A 14,285-nucleotide genomic window follows, 5' to 3' on the forward strand; every position below is an offset into this window, starting at 1 on the left:
TAATAAGGACATGACTTATCCAGAAAGATTGTATTCATGTTTGTTCCCAAGTTATTTATATGAGATATAAATAAGATAGAATGGTGAGTCTCATGCCATATAACAAACATGATAGGCACTTATAAATGATAAGTAGGCCGAACCAGTGACACTTATGACAAGCACATGGAGTTTACTCTTGTCAATGTTTTGTCATAAATCATATCAGTGCATATAATTTTTAGACCTGAGATAGCACAGTTATCTTGTATATAGGTAGTTTGAGTTTGGTACTGCTTTCATACTTGTACTGTGTATGGGTATATGGGCATGTGTTGGCTCCTACTAGTTATATATGGAGGTAGGTGTTGATCAAGATGGAATCTGTTCCTCTAAGTAAATAGAGATAAAATCCTATGTTCATTTAATTGTTCTTGATGTTTCAAGTTCCTGGCCAGGACAGATAGATTTATTCAGAAAAGAGTTTCTGATGAGAAAATCTTTTAATCAAGAACTGGAATTAAAAGAGAACATAATATTCATAGCAAATGGAGTTTGACATAAACCATGACTCAAATTGAGTTGGGATTTTGTAACAGAGAGATTCTAGTGCATGGTAACATATGATTATAGGTTCATTTAAGGTAAACCTTATTACTAATTGGGTGGCCATGGCATGCTATGCTAGGTGTTAATCATGGTCTATGAGGTTCACAAAATGATTTAGAGAAATCATTTATGGTAAGAAAGAGTTCTAATGATATTAAGAGTTGATATCATGTCTCATTGCCAATTAGTGATGAGCCTAGTAAGTCACACACATACACAAGTTATCACCTATTTAAATATGATTTAATTAATTAATTAAAGAGTTTAATTGATTAATTAAATAGGTTTAGTTTGCAATTAAATTGCAAAGTCCCTAGCATGACTTGAAACCAAATCTAGATTATTGGATGTGTAGTATAAATTAAATTTATATTTAAAGTGTTTAAATATGAATTTAATTGATGAGAAATTAATTAATAGAGATTAATTAATTAATTTATATTTGATATAAATTAATTAGAAGAAGAAAATAATTATTTTGGGTTAAGAACTCAAAATTAAGACACAGGGGTATTTTGGTCATTTCACAGTGTGACACGTGGCACCATGAGATGGTGACACATGGGATTACACATAAGCTTGCCAAATGTTTTTTAATCATGTAAGATGATTAAAATCAAGATTAAATATAGGTTTGACACTTGGCACAATGTGATTGGGTCACTTAAACCTAGAGCTAATCAAAAGGTGACATGTGGCAAGGGTTTAATGTGTTAACCTAGCTATTTAAGTGTTGTTATGAGAAAATAAAACACAACCAGCAGCCACACTCCTTTGTCACGCCACTTTGAGGGTTTTTATCTCTTCTTCTTCATCTCTTATCAATTCAAAGAGATTAGCCATCAATCTCTTGAATTAAGAACACTAGAAATTGTTTCTAGTGTCCTGTTTACATCTCTAATCTCTTAAAAGGCAGAACTTGAATTTCTAATTAATAGAAAAGGCTTTAGAAGCTGTTCAAGGGCTGCCATAGGTATTCTTGGTGTGGACAAGCTAGAGGGACAACATCTGATGTCCTGAAGACGAATCTCAAAGGCGCAGACACGTTGCAGTGCATCAAGAGGTTAGTGTAATCGTTCTTGATTTAATCTAGGGTTCTAAAATTAATCTGATTAATTTTAAAATCTTAAATGGCAAATACAGATCCAAAAACATATTAAAAGAGTTTTAATATGTTGTTTATCATTGAAATCAAATAGATAAAAATAAATCTTGCATGGTGCATGTGACCCTAGGTGAAAATTTTTGAATTCAATGGTATAATCTTGTGTTTTTCACGCTTCCGTTCCTTCACATTGGTCAACAAAAAATGTTGACTTTTAGAATAAAAATGTGTACATTGACTTTGGCACTCCCAAAATACCACATTTGGTGTTTAAAACTTGTTGGCATTAAGTGTTAATACCATTTCAAAGTGTAAACCCACACAAGCAGAATTTTCAGTTTTGGTGAGTCAACTTCACTGTTCCATTGGACACTGTTACTGTGGGAATTTGAAGAAATGTAAAACATAAAAGTTGTTCCTTATTTTATCTAGTTGAATTTCCTTTTTTGAATCACTCCATTTGGAGTTTTGTAGCTCCAGATATGACCCAAAAACCCAGGCTGGCCGGATTTGCATTCTGCAGAAAATACCATATCTACAGTAGCATGAACAGTGACTGCCATAGCCATTTGGGTTAGGTTCTGGCCATAATTTGGGGTAGGTTCCTTCATGAAAGTTGTTTGTCTATGTCTTAACTTGTTGCTGTAAAAATTTCAGGTCAATTGACCAAATCTACAGTGAGTTATGGCCAAATGAATTTGGTCAATTCTGCAGAACCAGCTGCAGGGTATCCGGATTGGGGCCAAGTTTTGGTCCTCTTGCTTTGGTCTTTTGGGCATGGTTTCTTCAGCAAAAATGTGCCATTATAAGCCTAGTTTCATATCCAATTGGCCAAACTTCAATTGGACTAACACAGCCCAAGTTATGGCAGTTCAAAGGGACTGAATTTTTAGTCCCTATGTCAGCCCTAGGCGCTTTATACCTTGACTTTGCCATACCATTTTTCAGTCCAAATTGTGTTCAACATACCTCAAATGGTCACTTATTGACCATTAGATTGTTCTTTAACAGTTTAATAAACCAAGTCACGTTTTCACCTTTCCAAACCCTAATATCCAAATCAATTTACTCATAACCTTAATTAGCATACTTAGTTTAATGTCCATGTATATTAATACCTTAACCATTATTTCTAGCCACTCTAAATTTATTAAAACAATCAACCTCATACTTTCATAGGGCTGCTGAAAATTGAAGGTACCATGACACATATAATTTACTTCAATTCCTTAAAATTTCTTAGCTCAAAATGATGTTCTAACTAAGATTTAAAAGAAGGAGAATGAAAGTGTAGCACTAACCTTGATTGGGCAGAATTTCCAAAGCCCTAAACTTCACTTTCTTTCCTCTTGTTGGCTGCCAAAGACTTTAGCAAGGTGCTAGGGCAAATTTTAGTGAAGCTAGGTTATGATTTTATGGTGGAAACAAAGGAGAAATTAAGCTTTTGATGGCACATCAATGGAGGGTGTATGGGAGTGGTTTCGGCTACACTAAGGAGAGAAGGATGGCTGCTGATTTCTTTGTTGAATTTGGTCTTCTCTTATCTCTTTTAATAGTTAGTCAAATAATGGCTTAAGTGTGATTGGTTGAAAATTATAAATGACATCACATTGATGTCATAAATTGCATTTTATTGATTTTTCTTCTCTTTTCTCCACTACTCATTTCCAATTTAATTTCTAGTAATATTTATTCATATTTTATGTCATATTAATTATTTACTCAACTGGACAAGTCGGCCAAAATTCACCTCTGAAGGCGAAATGACCAAAATGCCCTCCGTTTGGCTTAACGGGTCAAAATTGTCTGTACCGATTGAAAAATTTTCCTAGGTATTTTCTTGGCATTCTAATGCCATGGGAACCTCAATAACCCTTCTCTAAAGTCCCAAAAATTATTTTATAATTTTTCCCCCGGGTCTAGGGCTCCTCGTTGCGAGAACCGCAACTTCCCTCTGGTTACCCATCGCTAGGGCACCGGCTCGTTTGACTTGATTGTATTTTATTTCTAAAATTTTTACTAAATTTTTCTTATATATATTTGAGTTAATTATGGTTCCTGACTTTAGTTTAAATATTTTTCCGGATATTCTAGCTGTCCGGACCGACACCGGTCACCGGAACAGTAGGATGTACGGAGTGGTTATCGGGAGGGTGTTACAAGACTATTGTTTAGGTCAGGATTGATTTTGGGTCAAAACCAACATTTTAGAGTTAAAATAAGAGGAATGAATAAAAATTAAAACCAAATTGGCTCCAAATGATACCAATAATCTGAGTTTCTATTTTGATTTCTAAGCGGTTTAGTTTGGTTCAATCTATGCAACACCCTCTTATATTAATGACTATGTCATTTTTTAAAATATAGTTCAAACTCGATCTTCAATCTTGATTGATTCGATTTTGATTCAAGAATGGAAGGAGAGATAAAAATTAATTTCCTATATAAAAATTTAGGTTCAATTCAAGCCCACAAACCATTAAGCAGTATTAATATCAAATTTAACCATACTCAAACCTAATTCAGTTCAGGACCTAAACTATCTCTAGTCAGGTCTACTTCAGGTAAAGCAGAAGTAAATTTCCAGGAAGATGGGAGGGAGAGAGTAAAGCACCATGCATTGCACGTTCTCTTAAGGAAAGCATAATATACAGTGAATATTCAAATTTCATGTGAGTCTGTCAAAAAAAGTACATAACAAAATAAATATTCTTATATTTAAATGAAATCAGAAACGAGGTGGAATTAGAATCGACACAAATATAAAAACATGTTTTTATTAATTAATTAATGAAAAAATGGGTAATAATTTCTTAACAAAAGGTGGAGACCTATTTCATTGAGTAATAATATCATTGTAATTAATTAAAACGATAAAAAATAATAAAAGATGGTGCACAGTATGGATTAATTGATTATATGATATTTAATTTATTCAGGTGGCAAGAAGAATTCTTTTTAATTTATGTTGATCTCTCAACACATGAAGGCCTCCTGAACCCAACAACCCATGACTCATCTAGAAATTATTAATTAATAATTTGTCAATTAATTAATTAACTTATTATACCACGTGGAGTTGGTTCCTCAGGAATGAAATTTCATGGAAAGAACACAGATATAACTGGAAGGAAAAAGAGTAGACAGCTTCTGTAAAGCTGTGTATGTATATAATCAATCATCATCAAGCATGCACAATCCACAAGCCAAAACCATACAGTATCAGGAACCAAACCTCACTGAAAACTAAAGCACAGATTCACATAATATTCAAGGAAATGCGGAGTGCAAATACCTCAGAGTTTGATGATTTCGCTCTCTTGGAGTCGATTCAACAGTATCTACTTGATGATAATAATTTCGAAACACTAACAAGTATCCCACCTGTTAATTCATGCAAAGAATCAAGCTTTTCTAGTCTCCTCTTCACTGATACCTGCAGTGATTTTCCCTTCAAGGTAAACGATACAAGTGACATGAGCATTTTCACTGCTCTATCTGATGAAGGAAGCATTACTAATAATCAGTTTGATCCAACGGCCACGGATACAACAATGGCGACGGCCATCAAACCGGTGGAGCACGATGCGGTTGCTAGTCCAGAAGGTGTGGTGGTCACTACTCCAAAAGTTGTGTCGGTGCGTAAGAATAACGCAGAGTCTAAAGGATGGCAGTATAAAGGAGTGAGGAGAAGGCCGTGGGGGAAATACGCAGCGGAGATAAGAGACCCGAAGAAAAATGGTGCTAGGGTTTGGCTTGGAACTTATGAAACGCCTGAGGATGCGGCTCTGGCTTACGACCAAGCAGCTTTTAAGCTTCGCGGCTCCAAAGCGAAGCTAAATTTTCCTCACCTCATTGGCTCTAGCGATTACCAGGCTCCAGTGAGAGTTAACCCCAAGCGGCGATCACCGGATCCTACCACAATGTTGGAGAGTGGCTCGCCTAAGCGGACAAAATGAGGGATTAAGCCGACCTCTGCATATATCTCTGGACTTTATATCGTAGGAGAATTTGCCACTGTTATTTTTGATTTTCTGTGTTTATTCCATTGTAGCAAAGATAGACCCAACCCTGGCACCGCAAAATCAATTCAATAGTCTCCAGGCGAGTTAGCGGTCAATTAGTTTTCTTTGTCTCCTTCATTCTGATTAATAAATCCGAATACTTGAGTGGGAACAAAATTATAGCTACCTAGCATCAATGATGATACTTTCTAGAAAAATACTTGGAAAAAAAAAAACCAGACAGCCATAGAAAAAATAAATAAATTTCTTATTGTAATTGAGTTTTTTTATATACAATAACTTTCTTAAAAAATTATAAAAATAAAAGTATTATAAAAACAAGTTTTACAATTATTAAAATAAATATTTTTATTGAAATTTTTATACAATTAATCAAAATATGTAACATAAATTTAAATATAAATATTTAATTTAATAGTTATGAAACTCACTTTCATTATAATAATATATGTATATAAAGTGAAGTGATTCTCCCCAAACCACTTGGGTTGGGAGTGAATGATTTTGCACGTTCGAAGTTGATTGGGCTGATTTTCCATAACGTCGTATAAATTGGGCCGAAGAAGGAAGAGGATCAATTAAGCAATGGAAAGGCCATTGTCCAATTAGACATTGCCTTTTCATCACAATAATTCTAAAGTCCAAACTAATACCATCCATTTTTTTTAAGTGGGAAATTTAGAAGAATGGAGATTTGAATCTACTAAGTGACATACACGTTCAGCCACTAAGTCAAACATAGCATAATGAAAATTAATTAAAATATCGTACTTTTTTTAATTTTCTCTCATATTTTACTTCTAATTTAATAAATATCAAAAAAATATATATTTTTCGTAAAAACATGCCATTTATATCTAATTTTTAAATATTAATATGTCAACTAGGGGCAGCCGAAAGGCTAGTTCCAGTCTCCTAAGTTTCGATTCAATTCAACAGTTAAAATTTACTTTAATTTTTAAAGAAAACTTTGAATTTATTTCCAAATCAAATTAAATTGATTCTGATCCAATTTCATACTTATTCAAGTTCAATTTCTGACAAATTTTAATTCTAAAATAAACCAGTCTAAGGGACCGAACTAGGGATAATAATGGATTAAATTTTTACGAGTATCCGATCTAATCGAATCTTAATAGAACGTGTTTAAATGATATATAATCTGTTTTAAGATGAATTCAACTTTAAAATTTAATACATTTAAATTAAATTCAAATTTTGATGAATTTAAATTAAATTCAAATTTTATATGTTAAATTCTCGTTAATCGAGCTCATTTCTATAAATATTTAATTAAATATAAAATATATATTTTTTATAATAATATTTATAAATTTTTATATATTTTGTTTTATATAAAATTTTTAAAATATAAATATTATTATAAAATAAAAATAAAATATTTTAAAAAATTATTAAATTTTTAAAATATATATTATTAATAAAAATTATTTTTTATATAAAATTTTAATTAAAATATATAAAATTAAACATGTTCAAATATTTTTTAAATGATAATAATAAGATTTAAGATAAATTTAAATAATTAAGAATAAATTTTAATTAAATTTAAAATAAATTCAAATTTTAATAATATTAATTCGGTTCAAGTTCGAGTAAGATGATTTTTATAAGTACTTTACCCGTTGCATCTCTAAACCGTAAAACGAACAAGTCAAGCTCCAACTTCTAATTCATCACTGCTGATTCAAAGATCACACACATGAACAAAAGAAAAGTACTAATACAATATGCAAATTCACGATGATAAATTTGATGTGGTAAATAAATATTACTAAATTTCGTAGACGTGCAGACTTCAGGCAATTGAAACAAAGAAACCACTCATCTGGCAGACAATAAGAATCTCGACTACTAAAAGAGATCAGTTAGACTTTCATGCAGGAAGCAGGTATAGTACATGGCATGCAGCTATTTTTGCGGGAGAAGCATTAGAAAGAAGGATTATAGGAATTATAAAATTGAGATTCAGACCCAGTTAAATTTTCAGCTGCACCAGCATATCTGGTTCCTTTCTAACTCCATGTGAATAACAATAGGTTCAAAAACAAGGTAACAGTTTTCAAATATCAATCCAAACTGACAATGAAAACTTCACTGTCAGAGGAAGTATCATTGTCCCCCAAAGCAGAAATCATCTGCTGCTGGAATGCCATGAATGAAAACCTGGCATTTAGCCTAAATACCCATCCAATAAGATTCTTGATCTATCTATACCTTCAAGATATTGGATGCCGCCTCCTGCAAATATTCCAAAGTAACCAGTCACAATAAATGATAAATAGTGATCCATAAAAGTAAATAGGACACCATATTTCCCTGTAGAACATTTGTTGTTTATTATCTACCAGAAATTCATAGGAGGATGTTAGTCATAGGATTAAAGCCGGATGGTTGAAGTGGAGACGTGCCACGGGAGTTTTATGTGATCGTAAGATTCCCAATAAATTAAAAGGAAAATTTTACCGTACAGCCATACGACCGGCTATGTTATATGGTAGTGAGTGTTGGGCACTGAAAGAGTCGTATGCATCTAAGATAAGAGTTGCAGAGATGAGAATGTTAAGGTGGATGAGTGGCCATACTAGACTAGATAAAGTCCGTAATGAGAGTATTAGAGAAAAGGTAGGAGTGGTGCCAATTGAAGATAAGTTGAGAGAAGGGAGATTGAGGTGGTTTGGTCATGTGAAGCGTAGACATACGGAGGCTCCAGTTAGACAAGTAGAGCACATTAGGTTAGAGGATAGAAAGAAAAAAAGGGGTAGACCTAAATTAACTTGGAGGAGAGTAGTACAACATGACTTAGAAGTATTAAACATTTATGAGGATTTAATCCAAAATCGTTCAGAGTGGAAAAAGCGAATCCATATAGCAGACCCCAAATTTTTGGGATAAAGGCTTAGTTGAGTTGAGTTGAGTATCTACCAGAAATTCAAACAAATATAAGCATACGCACAATCTGACATCAACAGTACATTTAATCTTAAGGAAAAAAGAAGCAGCATCACAATACCTTTTGGGTCTGCTTCGGTCTTCCTCGTAGTCCATCACTCCACCAGATTCAGAGTAGATCTCTTCATGGCCTCTGAAGTCAATGTCGGCCTGCTTACAGTGTGTAACTTCTGCCACAATGTAAGTAAGACACATAGACCGACATATCCCAGAAACTTAATATAAACTCTATTATCTACTAACATTATAAATCCGCCACTGGCCAACTTGCTAGCATGCAGATTTAAAAGTTGGCTTTTACATCTTATCTACAAAATATAGCTGATAAATCCCCATACAATAATCACAGACCACCCCGAGAGAAAGAGAGAGAGGGGGGTGGTGGATGTAGGGTGGGGAGGGATCAGAAGAAAGGATGTTACCATTTATTCTTCTCTCATTCTGATTAACCAGTCTATTTCCTGGTTATTTCATTATTAGATGAATATTAAGGGCATAAGGATCACCCTCTCTCTAATAAATCCCTCTACAATCATCACAGACGACCCCCACAGAGAGGGAGCAAGAGAGAGAGAGAGAGAGAGAGAGAGAAGGATAGAAGAAAGGATCTTACCATTTATTCTTCTCTCATTCTCATGAACCAGTCTATTTCCTGGTTATTTCATTATTAGAAGAATATTAAGGGTGTAAGGATCAACCCCTCTCTCTCTCTCTCTCTAGAGAGAGAGAGGGATCAGAAGAAAGGATGTTACCATTTATTCTTCTCTCATTCTTATTAAACAGTCTAATTCCTGGTTATTTCATTATTAGATGAATATTAAGGGTGTAAGGATCAACCTCTCTGTCTCTCTAGAGAAAGGGATCAGAAGAAAGGATGTTACCATTTATTCTTCTCTCATTCTTATTAACCAGTCTATTTCCTGGTTATTTCATTATAAGATGAATATTAAGGGTGTAAGGATCAACCTCTCTGTCTCTCTAGAGAAAGGGATCAGAAGAAAGGATGTTACCATTTATTCTTCTCTCATTCTTATTAACCAGTCTATTTCCTGGTTATTTCATTATAAGATGAATATTAAGGGTGTAAGGATCAACCTCTCTCTCCCTCTCTTCCCCCAGGACCAAAAAAAAAAAAAAAAAAAAATGCAAATGGAATACACCATTAAATTAATTTGTTGCCAAATTAATTAACATGAAATATAAAACTGGAATCAACTGACCTTGAGGGCAAGGGACTTCTTTACTTCTTCAACCCTGTCTTCCACATCCTTTCGGTGCTTCTTGTTCAATTCACTCATAGTATCAGCCCATTTTATCTTCTCTTGAATTGATACAAGTAGATTCTCTGATGTAGCCAACCTACACATCCGTTGGTATAAAGTTAGAAAAGAATGCTGACAGCTAGAGATTTAACAGCAAGTATTTAGTGTAATAATAATAATAATAACCACCAAAACAGCTAGGAGACTAAAAGACAAGTTTTACTAATAGCACGTTAAGATCTACAGTAGAGTACCATAATGTACTAATCTAAAGTAACTATCAATCTTGACCTCATCAGATTGATTTAAAAACCTAACAATTGCAAAAGGGACCAAATATAATTTGCCCAAGGACTTGAAAATCAAAGCAATTTAACACGCAATTATGGCATTATTTGATTTTGACATGTCAAACATACAGGTCAGATAAGCAATGCATTATGGTTTCTATGTACAGAATTGTGTTCGTAATAAGTTGTTGCAACTAGGAAAACAGACACTCTAAGGTAAGATAAATAGAGTATCTACTCAAACCAGAGATCTTACCAGTTTGATAATGTTTGTAACATATTCCCAAGTTGCCCAGGTCTCAGATCCCTCCCAGCTGCAAATTGGACCTGTATATCAGAAAACACTGGAGAAGTTTCAAAATGCTCAAAAGGGAGACAAGGGGAAAAGAAACAGCAGAAGCAAAAAAGGCAAGTTGATCACTGCATTCACAGACCTCAAAGCACCTTCGCAATTGATCCAACTTTCCTCTAACTATTCCCTAAATAACAGGAGTGGGAAAATAAAATGCAACAATCAGTATCTTCCTCAATATTTTTCTCAATTAATCAGTATAATAGAGCAAATTCTAACCTTAACACCAAATCCTTCCCAATGAAAATGATGAAAACAAGTGAAAATTACATTCCAAAGTTACTATCTGGACAAAGAAGGTAGCTAATAAATTCAACTCTTATCTACTTGCACAATTGATACCTTTCTTAAGAAATTAATAATAATCTGCAGAAAAAGGAAAGCATGCAATCTAAAGGGGCGAAAATAGAATCCAAAAGAAATAAACATACCGCATACATGCACTCATTGATTAGAAAATCCTCAAGTTCACGAACATTTGTCACGTCTAGCTCTTGCATTAGTTGATCATAGGGTAGAACCTGGAAAAGGAGAACACCATAACAAGCTTAGGGGGCAGGTCAATTAAATTATCATGATTCAAAGTGAAGAATGTGACATAATCATATAATATCCAACATTCAAAATGGACTGCATCTGCACAAAATACATGAAAATATCAAAGATGTTCATCATAGATATTCCAGTCACAAAATATAATCCATTGACTAAGCACAACATATAGGAGACACCATTTAATCACATCCATGTAGGCACCAATGAGTCATGGAAAAGTACTGCAGGTGTTCAATTATCAAGAATCTTAGACATTCAAAATTGTCAGCTAATTTTATTTTTTATTCAATACAAACTCCAGTAATTCAAAAAGATTTGAAGTTATAGCCAAGATCATTCTTTGAGTCAAAGTATTAGCGATTGAACTTTTCAAAATTAGGCCATAATTTGACTAGCGTTCCCTTTTAGCTTTAAAATGTAACTTGTGTCACTAAGTTCTATGTGACATGCTTCTCTATCATCAGACTGCAGGCAATCAACTACTTAGACATAACTAGTATTGTGGAAAGGGCTCATCATCCAAAGAAAGATACCTTGTTTGTTTCAGCAAATGTAAGCACAGTAAGTTGTTTAAGCTTGAGGACTTGATCAGAAATCAATTCTGGAAGATGACCAGCATTATCTGTAAAGTGATAGCTTTAATTCCCAATTTCATTATATTGTCTCAAAGGAAAGTGAAAAAACAAGGATCAAGAGAGAGGAATTTATTGTTCAGTAATCCAACTGAATGAACAAATAGTCCCCTAGAAGCAAGTCATGGATTTCCTTCTGTGGAACTATATTTCTTGTTTCATTTTCCTTCCAACCATAGTTATTAAAGGCGCGTCTCAGGCACACCTCAGGCTCCAGGCTCCAGTCCTAGCGCCTCTACAGGAGAAAGGCGGGCAACATTCACCAGGCCCTCGCCTTATGCGCCTAGGCATGAGCCTTGTTCTAGGGCAAGACTAGAAAGGCGTGCCTTTTTTATTTCTACATTCGGCGAGTACTTCCATTGACAAAAAGCACTACCAACCAACTCGAAATTTGTTGATCTAGAAGTTTTCAAAATTAGTATAGTTGGTGCTAACTAGTCACCAAAATCTCATCAAACTAACATACTCAGGATTACAAACCTCTCATATTTTCATTTTTAACACCACCACTCATTATTTTTTTCAAAAAAAAAAAAGTTAATACTCCTTTAGTTCTTAAAGGTGAGGGAAATGATGAAAATATTGATTTTGAAAATGAATATTAAGAGGATGAAGGTGTAGAAAAAGATGAAGAAGATGTAGTTACTTTATAATCTCTTAACTTTAGTTATGAAAGATTAAAAGATTATTAAAGTTTTAATAATTTAGTACTTGAATACTTATTTGTTATTATTATTTTTAGTTTTATATTATTTGAAGTTTGATGGAATATTCATATTTTTTTTTTTTTTTTTTTTTGCGCCTCATCTTGCTCAGGCGTGTGCCTTCGCCTTGCGCCTTCGCCTTGCGCCTAGGCTCCAGGACCCCTTGGCGCCTTAGTGCACCTTGAGCCTTTAATAACTATGCTTCCAACAAGCAATCCCTCACCCCCTATATATATGCGTGTGTGCACGCGCATGCGTGCGTGCACATGCTTCAATTGCCTTTTTCACTTAAATTTGGTCTTTTGTCAGCTCAAACAAAGAATAGAAACCCCAACCAGACTTTAGCTGTGACTATCTAAGATTCCACATCATGTTCTGTCAAACAAGAAAACACTCCAACAATAGTGGTGTGAAGTCTGAAGTATATCATTCAGATCCTAAGATTCAAGGAAGCTGCAATGCACGCTAGACATTTCAGAAACACATTTTCATGCCAAACACCCATTCTTGCACCTAGCATAAGCAGACACTATTACCTATTAGGATAACTATTTCCAGAGAATTCAGGATAACAGAACAGACAAAGAAGTATGAAGTCGCCAGTGACTGAAAAGGAAACTACACATTCATGTGATCACATACCATCTAGCATGAGTTGTCTTCGAAAATTAAGGCAGAGTAAGAGCTTCAGATGTCAATATCCTATAATCACGGTCATTCACGGGATGCGAAACTTTTCCCCCGTGAGAAAAGAACCCAATACAGGACCCCAAATACAGAGAAATGTAAAACCCATAGAGAAAAAGGAGCCTCTAAGCTTACTCTTATAATCAGTCCATGTGCCATGTGCAAACAACCGAAGAACGTCAAGGTGCCGGGAATTTTCAGTTCCTTCAAGCTGCAAGAATCCATTAGCCAATAACAGAAAATTTTTCAAATCTAACAACACTAACGGAAAAAGAAAACGAATAGAAAACTCTCCGATGATGAAGATAGTATAATATCAAGCAAAAAGCGGAAATGGTTACAATTCCCGACCTCAGCAAAGCTGGGCACGGCGAGAATCTCAGAGAAGGAGAAGAGGGAGGGGTGAGAAGTGGCCTCAATAATAACGGGCACGAGAAGCGAGCCTTTAAGAGGCGATGCTTGCTTGACAAAGTGATGGATGAGTTCAGCTTGCTCTTGTTCGATGTCCATCTTCAGTAACACAGCCTGCACACGTCCTTCCTGAACAAATTGAAGTGGTTAATGGAAATAAAGGAATCAGGACATTGAGAAAGAGAAAGAAAATGGCTGGGGGAATTGAAATAGTGCAAATAGAGAGGTAAAGTTTTAGGGCTTAGGTATTGTCAAGCCACGAGTGCGACGGTGGAAGGAGCTTGCTTGATCCACGAGTAATCATATCATGGAACGCCGTATGTGTTTGTAACACGTATGATATAATTATTAAAGTTTATAAAAAAATTATTATTTTAAAAATAAAAAATAATTTATATAATTAATAAATTATTATAATTTTATAAAATTTATTATTATTATATCATAAATGAGTTTTTTTTAGTAAAAGTATCATAAATCAGTTTGATTGAAAGAAAATTTAATATTTTGACTTATATGTTGAAATAGTGATTAAATTTTAATAAAATTTTTTAAAATAAATATTTTATAAATTTAATTGCATAAATTAAAACCTGGTTAATTCCTTTTTTGTTTACTGTTTTTTTATAAATTTATTATTTATAAAAAATTATAAATTAATTCATTTTAAAGATCTCTCTATTTTTTTTATTAAATAAAAA

The 14,285-nt window shown here is 33.9% G+C and overlaps 2 protein-coding genes across 5 annotated transcripts; one reads left to right on the forward strand and one right to left on the reverse strand.

Annotated features, from left to right (window-relative positions):
* Positions 1–4,857: 4,857 nt before the first annotated feature.
* LOC110635842 (ethylene-responsive transcription factor 13-like) lies at positions 4,858–5,862 on the forward strand. The gene has a single exon (XM_021785325.2). It carries the CDS (start codon positions 4,858–4,860, stop codon positions 5,650–5,652), a length of 795 nt encoding a protein of 264 aa, XP_021641017.2. The 3' UTR covers positions 5,653–5,862.
* A 1,808-nt stretch (positions 5,863–7,670) lies between these two features.
* Positions 7,671–13,901, reverse strand: LOC110635827 (COP9 signalosome complex subunit 7). 4 transcript variants are annotated; one of them, XM_058142977.1, is made up of 9 exons: positions 13,525–13,901; positions 13,309–13,384; positions 11,684–11,772; positions 11,027–11,116; positions 10,678–10,722; positions 10,500–10,570; positions 9,908–10,050; positions 8,753–8,906; positions 7,671–7,980 (listed from the first exon to the last, which is right to left on the reverse strand). In XM_058142977.1, exons 1-9 carry the CDS (start codon positions 13,681–13,683, stop codon positions 7,959–7,961), a joined length of 849 nt encoding a protein of 282 aa, XP_057998960.1. In that variant the 5' UTR covers positions 13,684–13,901; the 3' UTR covers positions 7,671–7,958. The 4 variants fall into 4 exon arrangements, with proteins under 4 accessions (XP_057998960.1, XP_021641001.2, XP_021641003.2 ...); XM_021785309.2 differs by having other exon boundaries at positions 8,753–8,841; positions 9,912–10,050; positions 13,525–13,900; XM_021785311.2 differs by having other exon boundaries at positions 8,753–8,858; positions 9,912–10,050; positions 13,525–13,900.
* Between the last annotated feature and the right edge of the window lie 384 nt (positions 13,902–14,285).

This window comes from Hevea brasiliensis, chromosome 2 (assembly GCF_030052815.1).
Source record: "Hevea brasiliensis isolate MT/VB/25A 57/8 chromosome 2, ASM3005281v1, whole genome shotgun sequence".
NCBI classification, from domain to species: domain Eukaryota; kingdom Viridiplantae; phylum Streptophyta; class Magnoliopsida; order Malpighiales; family Euphorbiaceae; genus Hevea; species Hevea brasiliensis.